This window comes from Meles meles, chromosome 8, assembly GCF_922984935.1.
Source record: "Meles meles chromosome 8, mMelMel3.1 paternal haplotype, whole genome shotgun sequence".
NCBI classification, from domain to species: Eukaryota; Metazoa; Chordata; class Mammalia; order Carnivora; family Mustelidae; genus Meles; species Meles meles.
In genome coordinates, this window is record NC_060073.1 from 48,562,929 (window position 1) to 48,575,273 (window position 12,345).

Genomic DNA, 12,345 nt, shown 5'->3' on the forward strand with positions numbered 1-12,345 from the left:
GCATCCTGGCCTTTGACCTCACTGCCTGCCTGGGCCTTCCTGGTCTGTATGGGGCACAGCCCAGCAGTGAAGGTGATTGCCGCCACCCATGGCCATCGCTACAAGGCCTCCTCTCCCTCCAGCTGGCAGGAGCACCTTGTCTGGGCCCCTCACTCACCCAGCTCTAGCCCCAGGCAGGGGTCTGGTCATCACGGGGGAGGAGACATGATGCGGAATAGTTCTTGCCAAAGAGCAGGTCCTTCCCTTCTCACCTAGCGGGTAGCAGCCTCTGAGGCAGGCCTGGCAGGCACGGATACGCAGCCACCCGCAGCCAGGGCTATTCTGAACGGGCACCTGTGTGAACCTTCCACGACTGTCAACCCTTCCCTCCATGGCAGTACCAGGGGCACCCAGGGTGCAGGGCCTCCGGGTTTCAAAAGCTAAGTGCCGTATTGGGAAGGAGACAGTGTGATCTCCCGGAGTAATTCCACGAGCCAGGGGCCTACACTGTATACGTATCGAAGCATGTTCTTTGTTAACAACCCTGTTGGCCTCTACCAATCCTGAGGCTTCCTAGGATACCAGCGAGGTAGCATTCAAGGTGTGATCCTGGGGGCTGTCTGTACCCGCCTTCCCAGGTAAAGAGCCCAGGCATTTATCTTTAAAGCAAGGGAGCTTCTGATACGGGGGAAAACACTTACAAAACAACAGTGTTGGTTGAGACAATGTATTCTACTTCCTTGGTCCAAGGGTTCATGAAACTGAACCATCGACTCCGCAGTGTGATGAAAGAACCATCTTTGATTTTAAACTTATAGCAATTCGTCGTAATCTTTTCTCTCGTCTGTAAAACTGAAAATACAAAGAAGCCATGAACGTGGTTCCCTCAGGCCGACATACGAAGTTAACCAAATCCACGTGTGCCCAGGCTCCAATGCCACGGCCAGAGTAAGCCAGGGGAGCGGGCACTCGGGCAACAGGCTGTCTCTGAGGGTTGGACTCAGAGCCTTTCGATTCATTCGTGAATCGTTTGCTATTGCTCAGCGTAGGAAGTGAAGGCTCCGGGGAGTCAAGGACTGCATGACCGCCATCTGACTGGGACCAGCTCTGAAAGGCACAACAAATATCCCAAGGGCCCGTGTTCCTTCCCCTCACAAAGCCTGACAGCAGAACAACATTTTTAGGACATCTGGATCCAGGAAGGTCACTCACCTACTCAAACTTTATTCTTTCAGGTCACAAACATGTCACAAGGACCTTTCACAGGGCAGGCATTGGAGACAGAGGGGAGATAGCATGCAGCCCCTGCCCAGGCAGGAGGGAAGATCCCAGAACGGCCCAGTGAGTGGGAGAGGCTGGTGAGGGCAGGAAGTGAGGAGAGAGCTCTGATGCCTCTGCGGGCAGGGATGGGGTCAGGGGTGAAGCTGAGGTGGTGGTCAGTGTCAGGAGGTGGAAGGTCTGGAATGCTGGTCACAGATATTTGGCCTCGAGTCTCAAGGCAGGAGGTTTAAGCAAGGATGGGACATTATCAAGCTTTCTCTGTTGGGGCATAAACAGGACAACTGTGGAATGTGGAAGGTGGGATAGAAGGGAGCAGGGAGACGGCTGGGGGTCTTTCACAATTACTGGCTGGCCACAAGGGCCTGAACCAGGGCTGGGGCAGTGGACATGCCAAAAGGGGCCTCTCTGGAAACACACGTCTGAGGTGAATGAGCAGGACCGTGAGGGAAAGGGTCAGTACTGGTTCCTCTCTCGGGAGGCCAGTATGTGCCAGGGCCAGAAGTCAAGAGGAAAATACAGGAAGCGCGACAAGATTTCATGGAAAAGAGATCTGTTTGAGCTGTACTAAATCTTTACAAGGTTTGTAAAACAAGAATAAGAGAAGCTTTCCAGAAACTGCACTGTCCTATGTACAGGAAACTGCTAGGCAGTCTGAGGTGGGTTCACTGGAAGGGGATAAATAGGGCCCGGAACATCAGTCTCTTCTCCACAGACATGTTTTGGCCTGAAGGCTCCTGGGCTGGCTGCCTCCCAAATCAGTGGGGGCAGATTTCTCCGGAAAGTTTATGTGGCCTAGTTTCAAAGCATGGGGACTCCTTAAATTAAATACAGCCCAGCTTACCTTGCCTATGACATTCTGCGAGGTGTCCTATGTCATCTTGGTGGAAATATTCGTAACATGATGTGCCTAGAAGTTCTTGTGGTAAATATGCCAAAATAGCTGTTGCCCTAGAATTTTTTTTTTTAAAAAGAAACAGTAATTCAGACAATTAACAGCATCTCTGCAGTGGATGAACCCCGCTGTGCTGAGGAGAACGAGGTCCAAGCTGAATGGATGTAACTGAGCTTAACCAACACTATAAAAATGGGGAAGAGAAAGAAAAGAAGCCTTTCAAAGGGGCCGTTGTCCCAAGAAAGGAGACTTAAAAATGGTAACTATGTTAGTCAGATAAAAATGTGACAGAAACCCAACCCCAGTGCAAACCTTCTGCATTTTACTACCTGACCTCCCCTCCCCCATGGCGGGGGGGTCACAAGGGCTTTGCAAAGTGGCGGCATCCTTTCCCTGCACGTAGTGACTATTTCTAACAGCCAGAAAGCTCATCAGCCTGTGAATATTCTCCAGGAGGCCGCAGAGAGCCATGGCAAACTGGGCACATCCGGGGCCTCAGCTCAGGTCCACCCCCCTCCGCTGTGAATGGGAGGCAGCCGGTCCTCGGGCGGGCCCCGGGTCCCCACCCAGAAAAATGAGACTGGACTAGGTCAGTGTTGCCACTGACCTTTCTGCAATGGTGATATTCTCGATCTGGGCCATTGGCCTCACAGAGCTACGGAGTACCTGCAACACGGCTTAGCAAGCCTGAGGAACTGTGAACTTCGTTTTAATTAAAACACGAGAAGCCATTTGAGATCATCATGGCCAACAACCACTGCATCAGACAGCTAAGGACTAGATCCTCTTTTCCAAGTCCTACATTCCGGAATTCCAGTCACAGCCATGGTTGTTCAGGTAGCATCCAATGCCCACCACTTCCCTCCTGGCCATGGACATCGAACCACGATGTGGTCTACTTAATGGTCTCTATGTGCCAAAGAGCGTTACAGAGAAAACTCTTTCTGTTTATGATATTCCAAAGGGTCCCATTTTTAAGCAGAGATCCCCATTGTGTCCCTCTTTTTACCCTCATGGCCCAGCCCTCTCTGCTCTACCCAGAGATGAAAATCCTGTACCATTACTGCTCACGGGGGCCACGCAGACGCTTACCTCTGGTCTACAAAAACAAACTTCCCGTCTATGGCGTGCCGGGACACGTACTCCATGGACTTCACTCTGATCTCCCCGTTCGCCGGCTGCGGAACCACGTGCGAATGCAGACGTCCGATGGCGACCAGGCAGCTGAGGTTACAGCCCTCGTTGTCGGGTTCGCCGTCCTCGTCCAGCCCCATCTTTGTGGGCGGCCAGCTCTTCAGGTACCCTGTGCTGTGGATGGTGCAGAAGCTCTTTCGATCTGCTAGAAAGCAAAGTCTGCGGTCAAAGTCAGGACAGCTGTAGGCGAGCAGGTGTGGCAGCCGGCGGCGGGCTGGGGTCCGGGGAAAGGGAGTCAAACAACACACACAGCTTTGCCCTTCAGAAGGGAGAATCCAGGGACAGAGGAAGACACAGGCATGGACAGTCGCCCTCCAGTGTCCTCCGTGCGGAACAGGGCTGCTGGTGCCGAGGAAGGAGTATCTGCATCTACGGGGGGGAGGACGGCTGCCCGGGAAAACCAGGGAGGAGTGGAACAAGAAGGATGAGCACTAAGGGACCCAGATGCATGGAGGTCGAGAAGGTACAAAGTGCTGAGGTGCATCCTGTACAGAGGGCTCTGGCGGGGCTGGGAAGGCAAGATGGGGCAGATGACTAGGGTCTTAGACTATTTGCTAACAAATGCGTGAATGGAGAGCTTCTAAAGGTATTTCAGTGGGGACACAGCAAAGGACTGGCTACTCCAGAAGCACAGCAGCAGGGAAACTGGAAGAGCAAGGATCAGGTGAAGACAGGCATACAGCGGGAGATGAGGGCTGTGCTCCGCGACCGCAGCGAGGACGAGGAGGCGGCGAAGCACACGGGAGAAGTTTCTGAGAACTCTTGAGATGTGGTATGAGTATCAGAACATTTAGTACAAAGGAGAAAGTGGAGGGGACTCCAACATTTCTGGATTGAATGTTTGCTGTCGCTCACACACTCCAGGAAGAGAGAACAGAATATGCTGTAGAGACAAGGGAGGACTGCACTTTGGGACACACTCAGTCTAGAACGCCTGGGGATTTCAACAATAAACAGATCCTCACAGAGGATTTACGAAGCAGCAGGACTGTGCCGCTTACTGGGAGACTGGGAAACCCCTCGGACGCGCCAGCATGGAGTTTCCAGTCCGCGGGGGAGACAGATGTCAAACAAACAACCCGGGGAGCGCACGGGGCAGTTCCAGGAAGGTGCCAGCAAGAGAACCTGGGGTGCTGCCAGCGGGCCTGAGGTGGTCTGAGGGAGCAAGCGGCAGCCGCAGACGCTCAGCTCTAAAGGACCAGCGCTGCAAGCCGGCTGAAGGGAGTTGGGGGTAGGGAGACAGGGGCCAGTGCCCACGGAGACCTGGGGCAGGAAGAGGGGAGAGGCATCGACAGAAGTCGGCACAGCTGAGCACTTGGAGTGGTGGGGGGTGGACGGTGCGAGGTCATGGACTATCCACTTCTCCCCGACAGCAGTGGGGACGCTGCAGGCTTTTAAACAAGGAGCTGAGGGAAAGCTGTGCCAGTGAGGGGACTTCTGTAGGAGGATGTCGTGGGGGCAGCACTTGGTCACTGACCGCATTGGGAGAGCGAGGGCATGGGGCTGGGGTGGTTCCCCGGCTTCCAGCAAATGCAGAGGACAGAGATGCCGTTTACGGTGGGGAGAAGCTCGGGGCAACGGGGGGTCACTCATGCAGATCATGTGTGACATGCCCTCAAGAAGATTTCAGAGCTAAGCAGATTTCAGAAGAAGTGGATTTATGGATCCAGAGCTCAAAAGAAAAATCTGGGCTAGAAATACAAACTTGGACGTTATTGGCGCCTACGTGGCACAGCAAGCTAAGGGAGAAGAGGACATGACCTGTGGGTCAAGTGTAGACAGAAAGGTGGCTCAGGACAGACGAGGAGAAAGCCAAAGGAAGTCAGAAGAGGGCCAAAGTGTGGCAGAGGATGGGGGAGATGAGAAGAATGAGATTTAGTGGAATCTTAGGGAAAGAATACTTTAAGATGGAAGAAAAATGAAGTGTCCCTTGTGTCTAGCAACGTGAGTGTCCTTGGTGAATGGAGCAAGAGTCATTTTGATGGACTGGCGGGAGGCTCGGGGAGCGGCTGGCATTGTGGCTGAGAGCAGTCTTTCTCAACCACATTACGATAAACCGAATTTGCACGAAGGAAGCCTTCCCAGGAATCACTGTCACTGTGACGACCATCAGGCTTTCCAATCTCTCCTGCTCCCCAAAGGCCCTACCCATAGGGGGAGAAGGGCACTGGCTGCAGTCCTGGGATTGGCAGGGGACCACCGAACCAACCCCCTCTGCAGCACCCCAGGGGACAAAGCCAGTCTCCCCTGTGTTAGGATTTTATTACTATTTTTGGAGATTTTACTTATTTGAGAGAGAGCGCACAAGAGGGAGAGGGACAGCGATTCTCGGCAGACTCCACACTGAGCGCAGAGCCCAACGCGGGGCTCGATCCCAGGACCGTGAGACCATGACCTGAGCCGGAACTGATAGACACCTTGCCGACGGAGCCAACCTGGCGCCCTGTATTAAGACTGTCAAGAAGTGAAATGGTTACCTTTTTTCTTTGAGCAGGTTGAGGGGAAATCCTTGTCTTCCACCTTTACTGAAGGCCTGTTACACTTCATCCTACAGAAGAAAGAACGTCGTGCTCCAGAACATAATCGAGATGGCCCAGGGGTTATATCTGTTTTAACTGGAAGTCCAGCTGCAAATCAACACACAAAATGTGATAAACTGAGAGTAGTATTGTCTGTCAGGAGGGGGAGTGTGACCTTGAAGAAAGCCTCTTCTTTCCTGCCTCACTGTTTCATAATGACCACAACATTCCTCCTCAGTTCAGGCCGTAAAAAACGCAACGTGGGGAAGCGGGTTGTCCATCTAGAGATGTTTCCAGACCACCTAGAATGCAGCTACTGGTGGGAGGGGCAGGACCAGGATCCTGCTGTGAACAGGGGCTACGGGTGTACAGCCCATGTCTGGGAATAATGCGCACCCACCACGGGAGTGACTATCAGAGGAGGGGACCGCTGCCCGGGGATCCTGCTGGCTGTCACACCTCCAGCCTACCTGCCCTACAGCCACCCCGGTTGATCTTCTCTGGAACGTACACGGGCCCGCCCTCCCTGCCCTGCTTGGTTTGCTCCAGCCACACAGCAGGCACTACACCTATATATCCTTCCAGAAATCGTCTTCCCAGCTCTGCTCATCTCTTCATCATGTGGCACACAGTAATCCATCCTCTCAAACCCACTTCAGCTGTCACCGACTCAGTGATGCCTGTCCTCACGCCCACATGAGGATGCATCCTCTGTTCTCTATGCCTGGTACTATTTCTGGGGCGGTACCCAGCATGCAGGGTGCTGTCTGTCTCCTGGTGTCCCTATGACATGAGAGCCTTAAAGGCAAAGAGCAAACATCACCTTGTTTTTCCCTCACGTCACTACCAAAAATGCCAGGGCCAGACTATAAAAGGTAATAGGTTCCAGGGACTGCGCTGAACTTTTAGGAAGAGGAGGATATTTAATGAAAAGATCATGACGCCGACATTGTGCCTACTGTGCACCAGGGACTGCCCCACAGGCGTTATGTGTGTTACTATATTTAATCCCCACAACAACCCAATGAAACAGGCACTATTTTGCAAATAAGGAAACAGAGGCACAGAGAGGTTAAGTAACTTGCTCAAGGTCACACAGCTGGAAAATGGTGGAACTGGGAAGTGCGCCTGGCAATCTGACTCCGGACTCCACATTAACTGCTAGAGTCCACAGGCTCCCATGGGACTGATGGGAGGAGAGCTACAGGGCCTCATGCAGGAGGCACAGGAGGGGACACGGGAGGAGGAAGCGGGGGGTGAGGGGGAAGAATGTGAAAGGTGGTTTCCGCTGCTAAAGAAGGAAGCCAGGATGGGGAGCTGACCAACGAGGAACCACTTTTATATTTCATGTTTTCTTACTCCTATCTTGGGTGGCTGCATACGTGTAACGCAGGTAAATCGAGGGAATTATTTTGGGGGAGAACAAATCAAACTGGTGTGAGCCCTTGAAACTCAGAAGCATAGAACTGGGAATTTCTAGAATCTAGGGGCGGGGGGCGGAGACTAAAAACCAGAAAGAATCAAGGTAGCTGTTTTTCCTCTGTGGATTTAGACATTGAGTTGTTGCTTCTTTATGGGAAACAAAACAAATACAAAGAAAGGTAGATGATTGCCTTGAGCCAAAGAGAGCACCTGTGACCCAGATAAAGGGCAGAGAGGAGGGAGGCCTGAGGCCGAGTGCAGGGGCCACAAGCAGCTGTCTTCGCTCAGCGGTCTGGGTGGGCCCCGAGGAAGCAGCCGCAGCCTTCTTCTGGACTCACTTTTTGCATCTATGAGCCGCTCCCGGGGCGCCGTGTCCGAGGACGAGAGCTGCTCCTTCACTTTGGCGATATCTTTAGGGTGCAGGTAGTCAAACAAACTCTGACCGATCAGATCATTCTGCAGGGATGGAGCATGGAGACAAGAAGTCAACCGCACGTGGAACAGAACGTACCCAGTGGGCGCTTTGCCTCTGTCTTTCTAAGCATGAGAATGTCAAGGTGTCCAACGTGAACATGTACACCTGTCCAGTCACTCTGGCTAGATACAGACACAGGGAACGAGGCATCATGAGTTTGGTTTGGGAACACAGGGAAAAGGGCTCAATTATACAGATACTTCTATAAATAGTCTGTGTCCTGGAAGCAGGAATCTTTTAGCTGTACACGTTCCCTTTGATTGATTTCTGATGCCATGAATGCCCTTCTGGGGACACGGGGTGTGGGCATGGACTCTAACCCAAGTCTCCGTGCTCTTCAGCCACGACGGCCTTCATAACTTTGCTCAAAGACCAAGAAAAGCAAGACACTCCGGATACATTCAAGCTACATTCCTTCGAATGTATACACATGCCACCCCCCACCCCTGCCACTCTCTCTAAAAAATAAATACTCAAAAAAAAGAACAGATTTTTTTTTTTTTCTAGGTTTAAATTCATTTCTCTGTTAAGAAATGATGAATTTTCTGGAAGAAGCCTGGGTGTGTGTGTCTGTGGGAGGATGATACAAGCATGTCACAGGGGACTTGTAGATTAGAATTATTCTAACACGTTGGGGTGACCTTTCTGGCTGCCGGAGGGCTGCCCGCCAGCGACAGAAACAGGAGCCGTACCTGGCTGTAGTTGAGGATCTTGAAGACAGACTCGGAGACGAAGAGGATCTTCCCTCGGTCACATCCTACGACAAACAAAAATCCATCTGCTGCCTAATCAGGAGAAATGGATAGTCAATTTATCACACTTCCGGAAACACAATTTGTACTCACTCTGACAGCAAATAAGGACTTGTTTGCTAAGTATCCAAAGCACAGAACTGTCCTCATTGACAGCCACACGACTCTCTCAACTAATGCCTCCGGAGAGGGGGAGATGCTCTCCAAGGTAGGTCCTGACACACGGATCATCACAGGACTACAGGGGACAGTCCGATTGAAGGAATTTCTGTTACAACACTCAAGTCACTCTAAGATGTTCCCATTGAGTGTATCGAGGTCTGGAGAAGTCCTATTTTTTAATTATAACTATGTGTGAATCACAGAATCTAAGCTTGAAAGGAACCTTCAAGATCAAAACCCCCTCTCCTGGATCCTGACCACCACCTGTCCTCAACCTGAATACTTCCATTTACAGAACCCACTCGCTTTCCAACAGTGCTTCTCAACATGGGGAATGGGGTGTTGTTTTTGTTTTGTTTTTATGCTGATGGTCTGGGGCAGAGCCAGATCACGAGTCTTTTCTCACCCCCACCCCAAATGATTCTCATGCACAAGGACTGAGATTTACTGTTCCTGAGTATCATTTCTTGATCTAGGGCTGGGCTGCTTATATCCTAAGTGAGACAAGAAAAGCAAAGCAAAAATCTCCCCTACATACTTCTTCCTTCTTCTTCGCCTTAGGTACAGGTAAAAAACCTAATCTATGTGCCTGTCTTGGGACGTATATCCCAAGATCTCAAGACAGGACGCTCTTGGTAGGCTGAAGTGGATAAATACCAAAGCGTCCGAGAGCTCAGGCTGTGTGTGACTCCTATGCACCGCTCTTACACGGACAGCCACTCGGCTGCTGCTGGGGCCTCCCAGGGACCGAGAGCGTCTATGCTCAGCTCCCACAGTTCTAAATCAACACCTTGCCTTATTCACAAGTCTTCGGTCTGTTCTGGGAAAAAAAATCTAGAAAAACTCTATTCCCCTTCCCACAAAAGGGCCTTGGGGGATGTAGTTTAATTCAAGGAACTAGGAAATGAGGTCACGTGCCTGAGGAAAACAATGGCGCGCGCACCGGTGCGGCCATGAAGGCAGCTGGAGGGGACCGAACCCGAGCTGCAGAGACGGCGCCAGGCCCCTCAGGCGGAAGGGAGCGGGGCCTGAGCTCTTCCTAAGCCGGCACAGGGGCAGGGGAGGACAGGAGAGGAAGAGACTTCCCAAGCACCATCTGCTGGAAGCCTCGTTCAGTCAAAAACTAGGGTATTAATAACTTGCATTGCTGCCTTGCAGACAATCTCACATCTCACAGAAGTGTTTCGAGGCTTCTCACGGATGAAGTGAAGTGGCACAGAAGGTGCCTCGGAAGACGGTGCCCGTGACATCCGGGCAGGAGTGCTGGACAGAGTCAGGCCTGAACCCGTGACGTCATGAACAAAGGTGGTCTCAACACGTCTGGGGAGGGCAAGAGGGCTCCAAAGGCCAGTGAGCCGTCAGTGAGGAGAGGCTCAACATATTCTGACTCTGCTCCCCTCAGGCAGATAAATGCCACCAAGCGAAGGAGCTGGGGCCCAGGCGGGCAGTGGAGGTGAGACTAGGAGATGCCACCAGCACCAGGAGGCCACAGGGAGGGCTCCCTCTCGGGGGAGGACAGACTTAGTAAGGGACACAGAAGCCCTGGTGGGGTCTGCCTAGTTTTCAGAAGATGGGGAGGTGGAGTATCCAGACATCACACACTGGTCAGGTTGACTGCTCCCTGACACACCATTCATGGAAGCCATTCTGAAAGCTCTCAGTAGAGAGAGCAGTCAGTCAGATGTGCACTGGGAAGGAGAAGCAGAAGTCCAGTTCCCACGGCTGAACCATTCAAACACCATCTTAGTGGACCCTGCCTTCTACTGAAGCAAATTCCTGAGACCTGGGCACCTGGAAGTGGCCAAGGTTGGACCGTGTTTTGTCTCCATAGACACGCACCAGGGAGGGCAGAAGAGCTTCCTCAGGGGAGACACATCACTGCTGTATCCTACAGATGCTGGGGGACACGGAAGCTCAGGAAAGGCAAGCCCAAGATGAAGTATTTAGCTTAAATGGCATGAAAATCCTTGTTCCACACCCTGATAAGCATGGGGATTGGACAGGAAATTTAGAAGAGGAGAAAGTTATTGAGCATTTGCCATTACAAAAGAAGTTTATATACATGTAAATACATACAAACCTATGTTATATATAATGGGAACTTCGTATGCCTTCTGTGTTCAAAATAAAACACATTTATATCACATACATATATATTTTTTCCTTAAAAACATCCAATTAGCCGTATGGCAATCAAGGTCAGCCCCATGATGTGTGTGTGAATAGAAACACAGAGAACCTGTTCCGAACTTTATGCCCTTCCAGGTGGCAAGAGCAGAGCGTTAAACCAAGCTCTGGGCCCCGTGAAGCTGCAGAGGCTGCTGCCCACAAAGCCAGCTCTGGTGGTTCCTCCAGAGACCGGCAGACCCAGTTTGCATCCTACCTTCAGCAAGGCTTCCCTGAGAGCAGGGACAGCTTTAGGAGGAAGGATGGAGAGAGGAGTGCAGAGCTGCGCCCTGAGGGAGGTAGCCCAAGGACCACCACAAACTTGCTGAGATGCCTGGGACCCCCACAACACGTTTACTGTTGACCTGGATGTACCTAGAACAGTGCCACGCACACAGAGCTAAGTCTCAGATTGCCTGTGGTATTAGTGCGCGAAAGACACAGAAGGCAGGCCCACCAGATCTACCTGTCACAAGAAGCTTCGAAGGAGCCACTGATGACCAGCTGGAAATAGGACCATCCAATAAATAGATTTCGACAAAAACAGAAGCTCAAAAAAATGAACACCTAAACAGGATGGAAAAAGCTTCACCTCACAATAACGCCTGTCTAAGAGAGTGAGAGGGACGGGATTACAGTGGCCCAAAAGATGGCACCAATGTGATGATGGCTTCTATGGCAAGGAAGGTCCCAGGCCCTTCCAACCCCAGGCCAACCAGACCTCAGCTGAAGTTTCCACACTGGGTCGTGAGAACCACTCCCGGAGGAAAATCTAGCAAATGGACATGGCTTTGGAAAGTGTGTGTGGCCAGTGCCGACGCGGGACTCTTGCCTGTCTCCTCTGCGGAGGCTGGAAAAATCTAAATCCTTGCCGCAAAGCCGGGGTCATCAAGTCACACCTTCTGGAGAAGCAGATGTCTACTACTGGGCTTTCGGGAAGGCCTATCCTTTCTTGAGAAAACGGACACTTGGCCTGGCCACTCCCCTTCCCCTTGTTTCTGGCTGGTGTGGTTCCACTGAGGAAGCAGACTGCAGACAAGCCTGATGTGACTGCTGGCGAAGGCAAACAGAGCCTGGTTCTGGCCACCCTCACTGAGCCACGGCACCAGCCCCTCCTGGTCTACCACAGGACCAGCTGTATTTGGGACACAAAACCCTCTCTGTTCATCAGGTCATCTGTTCCTTGCAGCTGAAAGCTTTCCAACTGAGAGAACACGTCAAGAGGGGATGAATTTCAGAGGCCAGACTTACAAAGGGCCAGAAGCCAGGCAGAGCAGAAAGTCAGGGTGACAACAGAGTGGCCTAGAGCCAGAAGCCTGGCAAATGTCTGCTCAAAACATGTGCCCAGATGCCATAGGGGCTTAGCAAGCGAGGTCCACCCTGACTGGGAGAGGACAGAGGCGGGTTACATTTTTCTGTTCACAATTTGCAAGAGGACAGGCTTCTGAATCCCAGTTCTTTCCCTTTGATTTCCAAGTTGCTCTCACTCTACCCAGAGGCAGA

General features: G+C 51.9%; 1 protein-coding gene across 11 annotated transcripts in view; it reads right to left on the reverse strand.

Moving 5' to 3' along the window:
* ARNTL (aryl hydrocarbon receptor nuclear translocator like) overlaps positions 1 to 12,345 on the reverse strand; it is a 100,707-nt gene that overhangs the window by 10,414 nt on the left and 77,948 nt on the right. For 8 of the 11 annotated variants that reach the window (XM_046014836.1, XM_046014837.1, XM_046014839.1 and 5 more), the window contains 6 exons: positions 8,455 to 8,547; positions 7,626 to 7,743; positions 5,824 to 5,973; positions 3,245 to 3,491; positions 2,102 to 2,208; positions 681 to 831 (listed from right to left, as the gene is read on the reverse strand). In XM_046014836.1, the coding sequence (XP_045870792.1) occupies positions 681 to 831; positions 2,102 to 2,208; positions 3,245 to 3,491; positions 5,824 to 5,973; positions 7,626 to 7,743; positions 8,455 to 8,547 (866 nt within the window). The remainder of the gene's footprint in view (positions 1 to 680; positions 832 to 2,101; positions 2,209 to 3,244; positions 3,492 to 5,823; positions 5,974 to 7,625; positions 7,744 to 8,454; positions 8,548 to 12,345) is intronic. The other 3 variants (XM_046014840.1, XM_046014838.1, XM_046014843.1) reach the window with 1 other exon arrangement.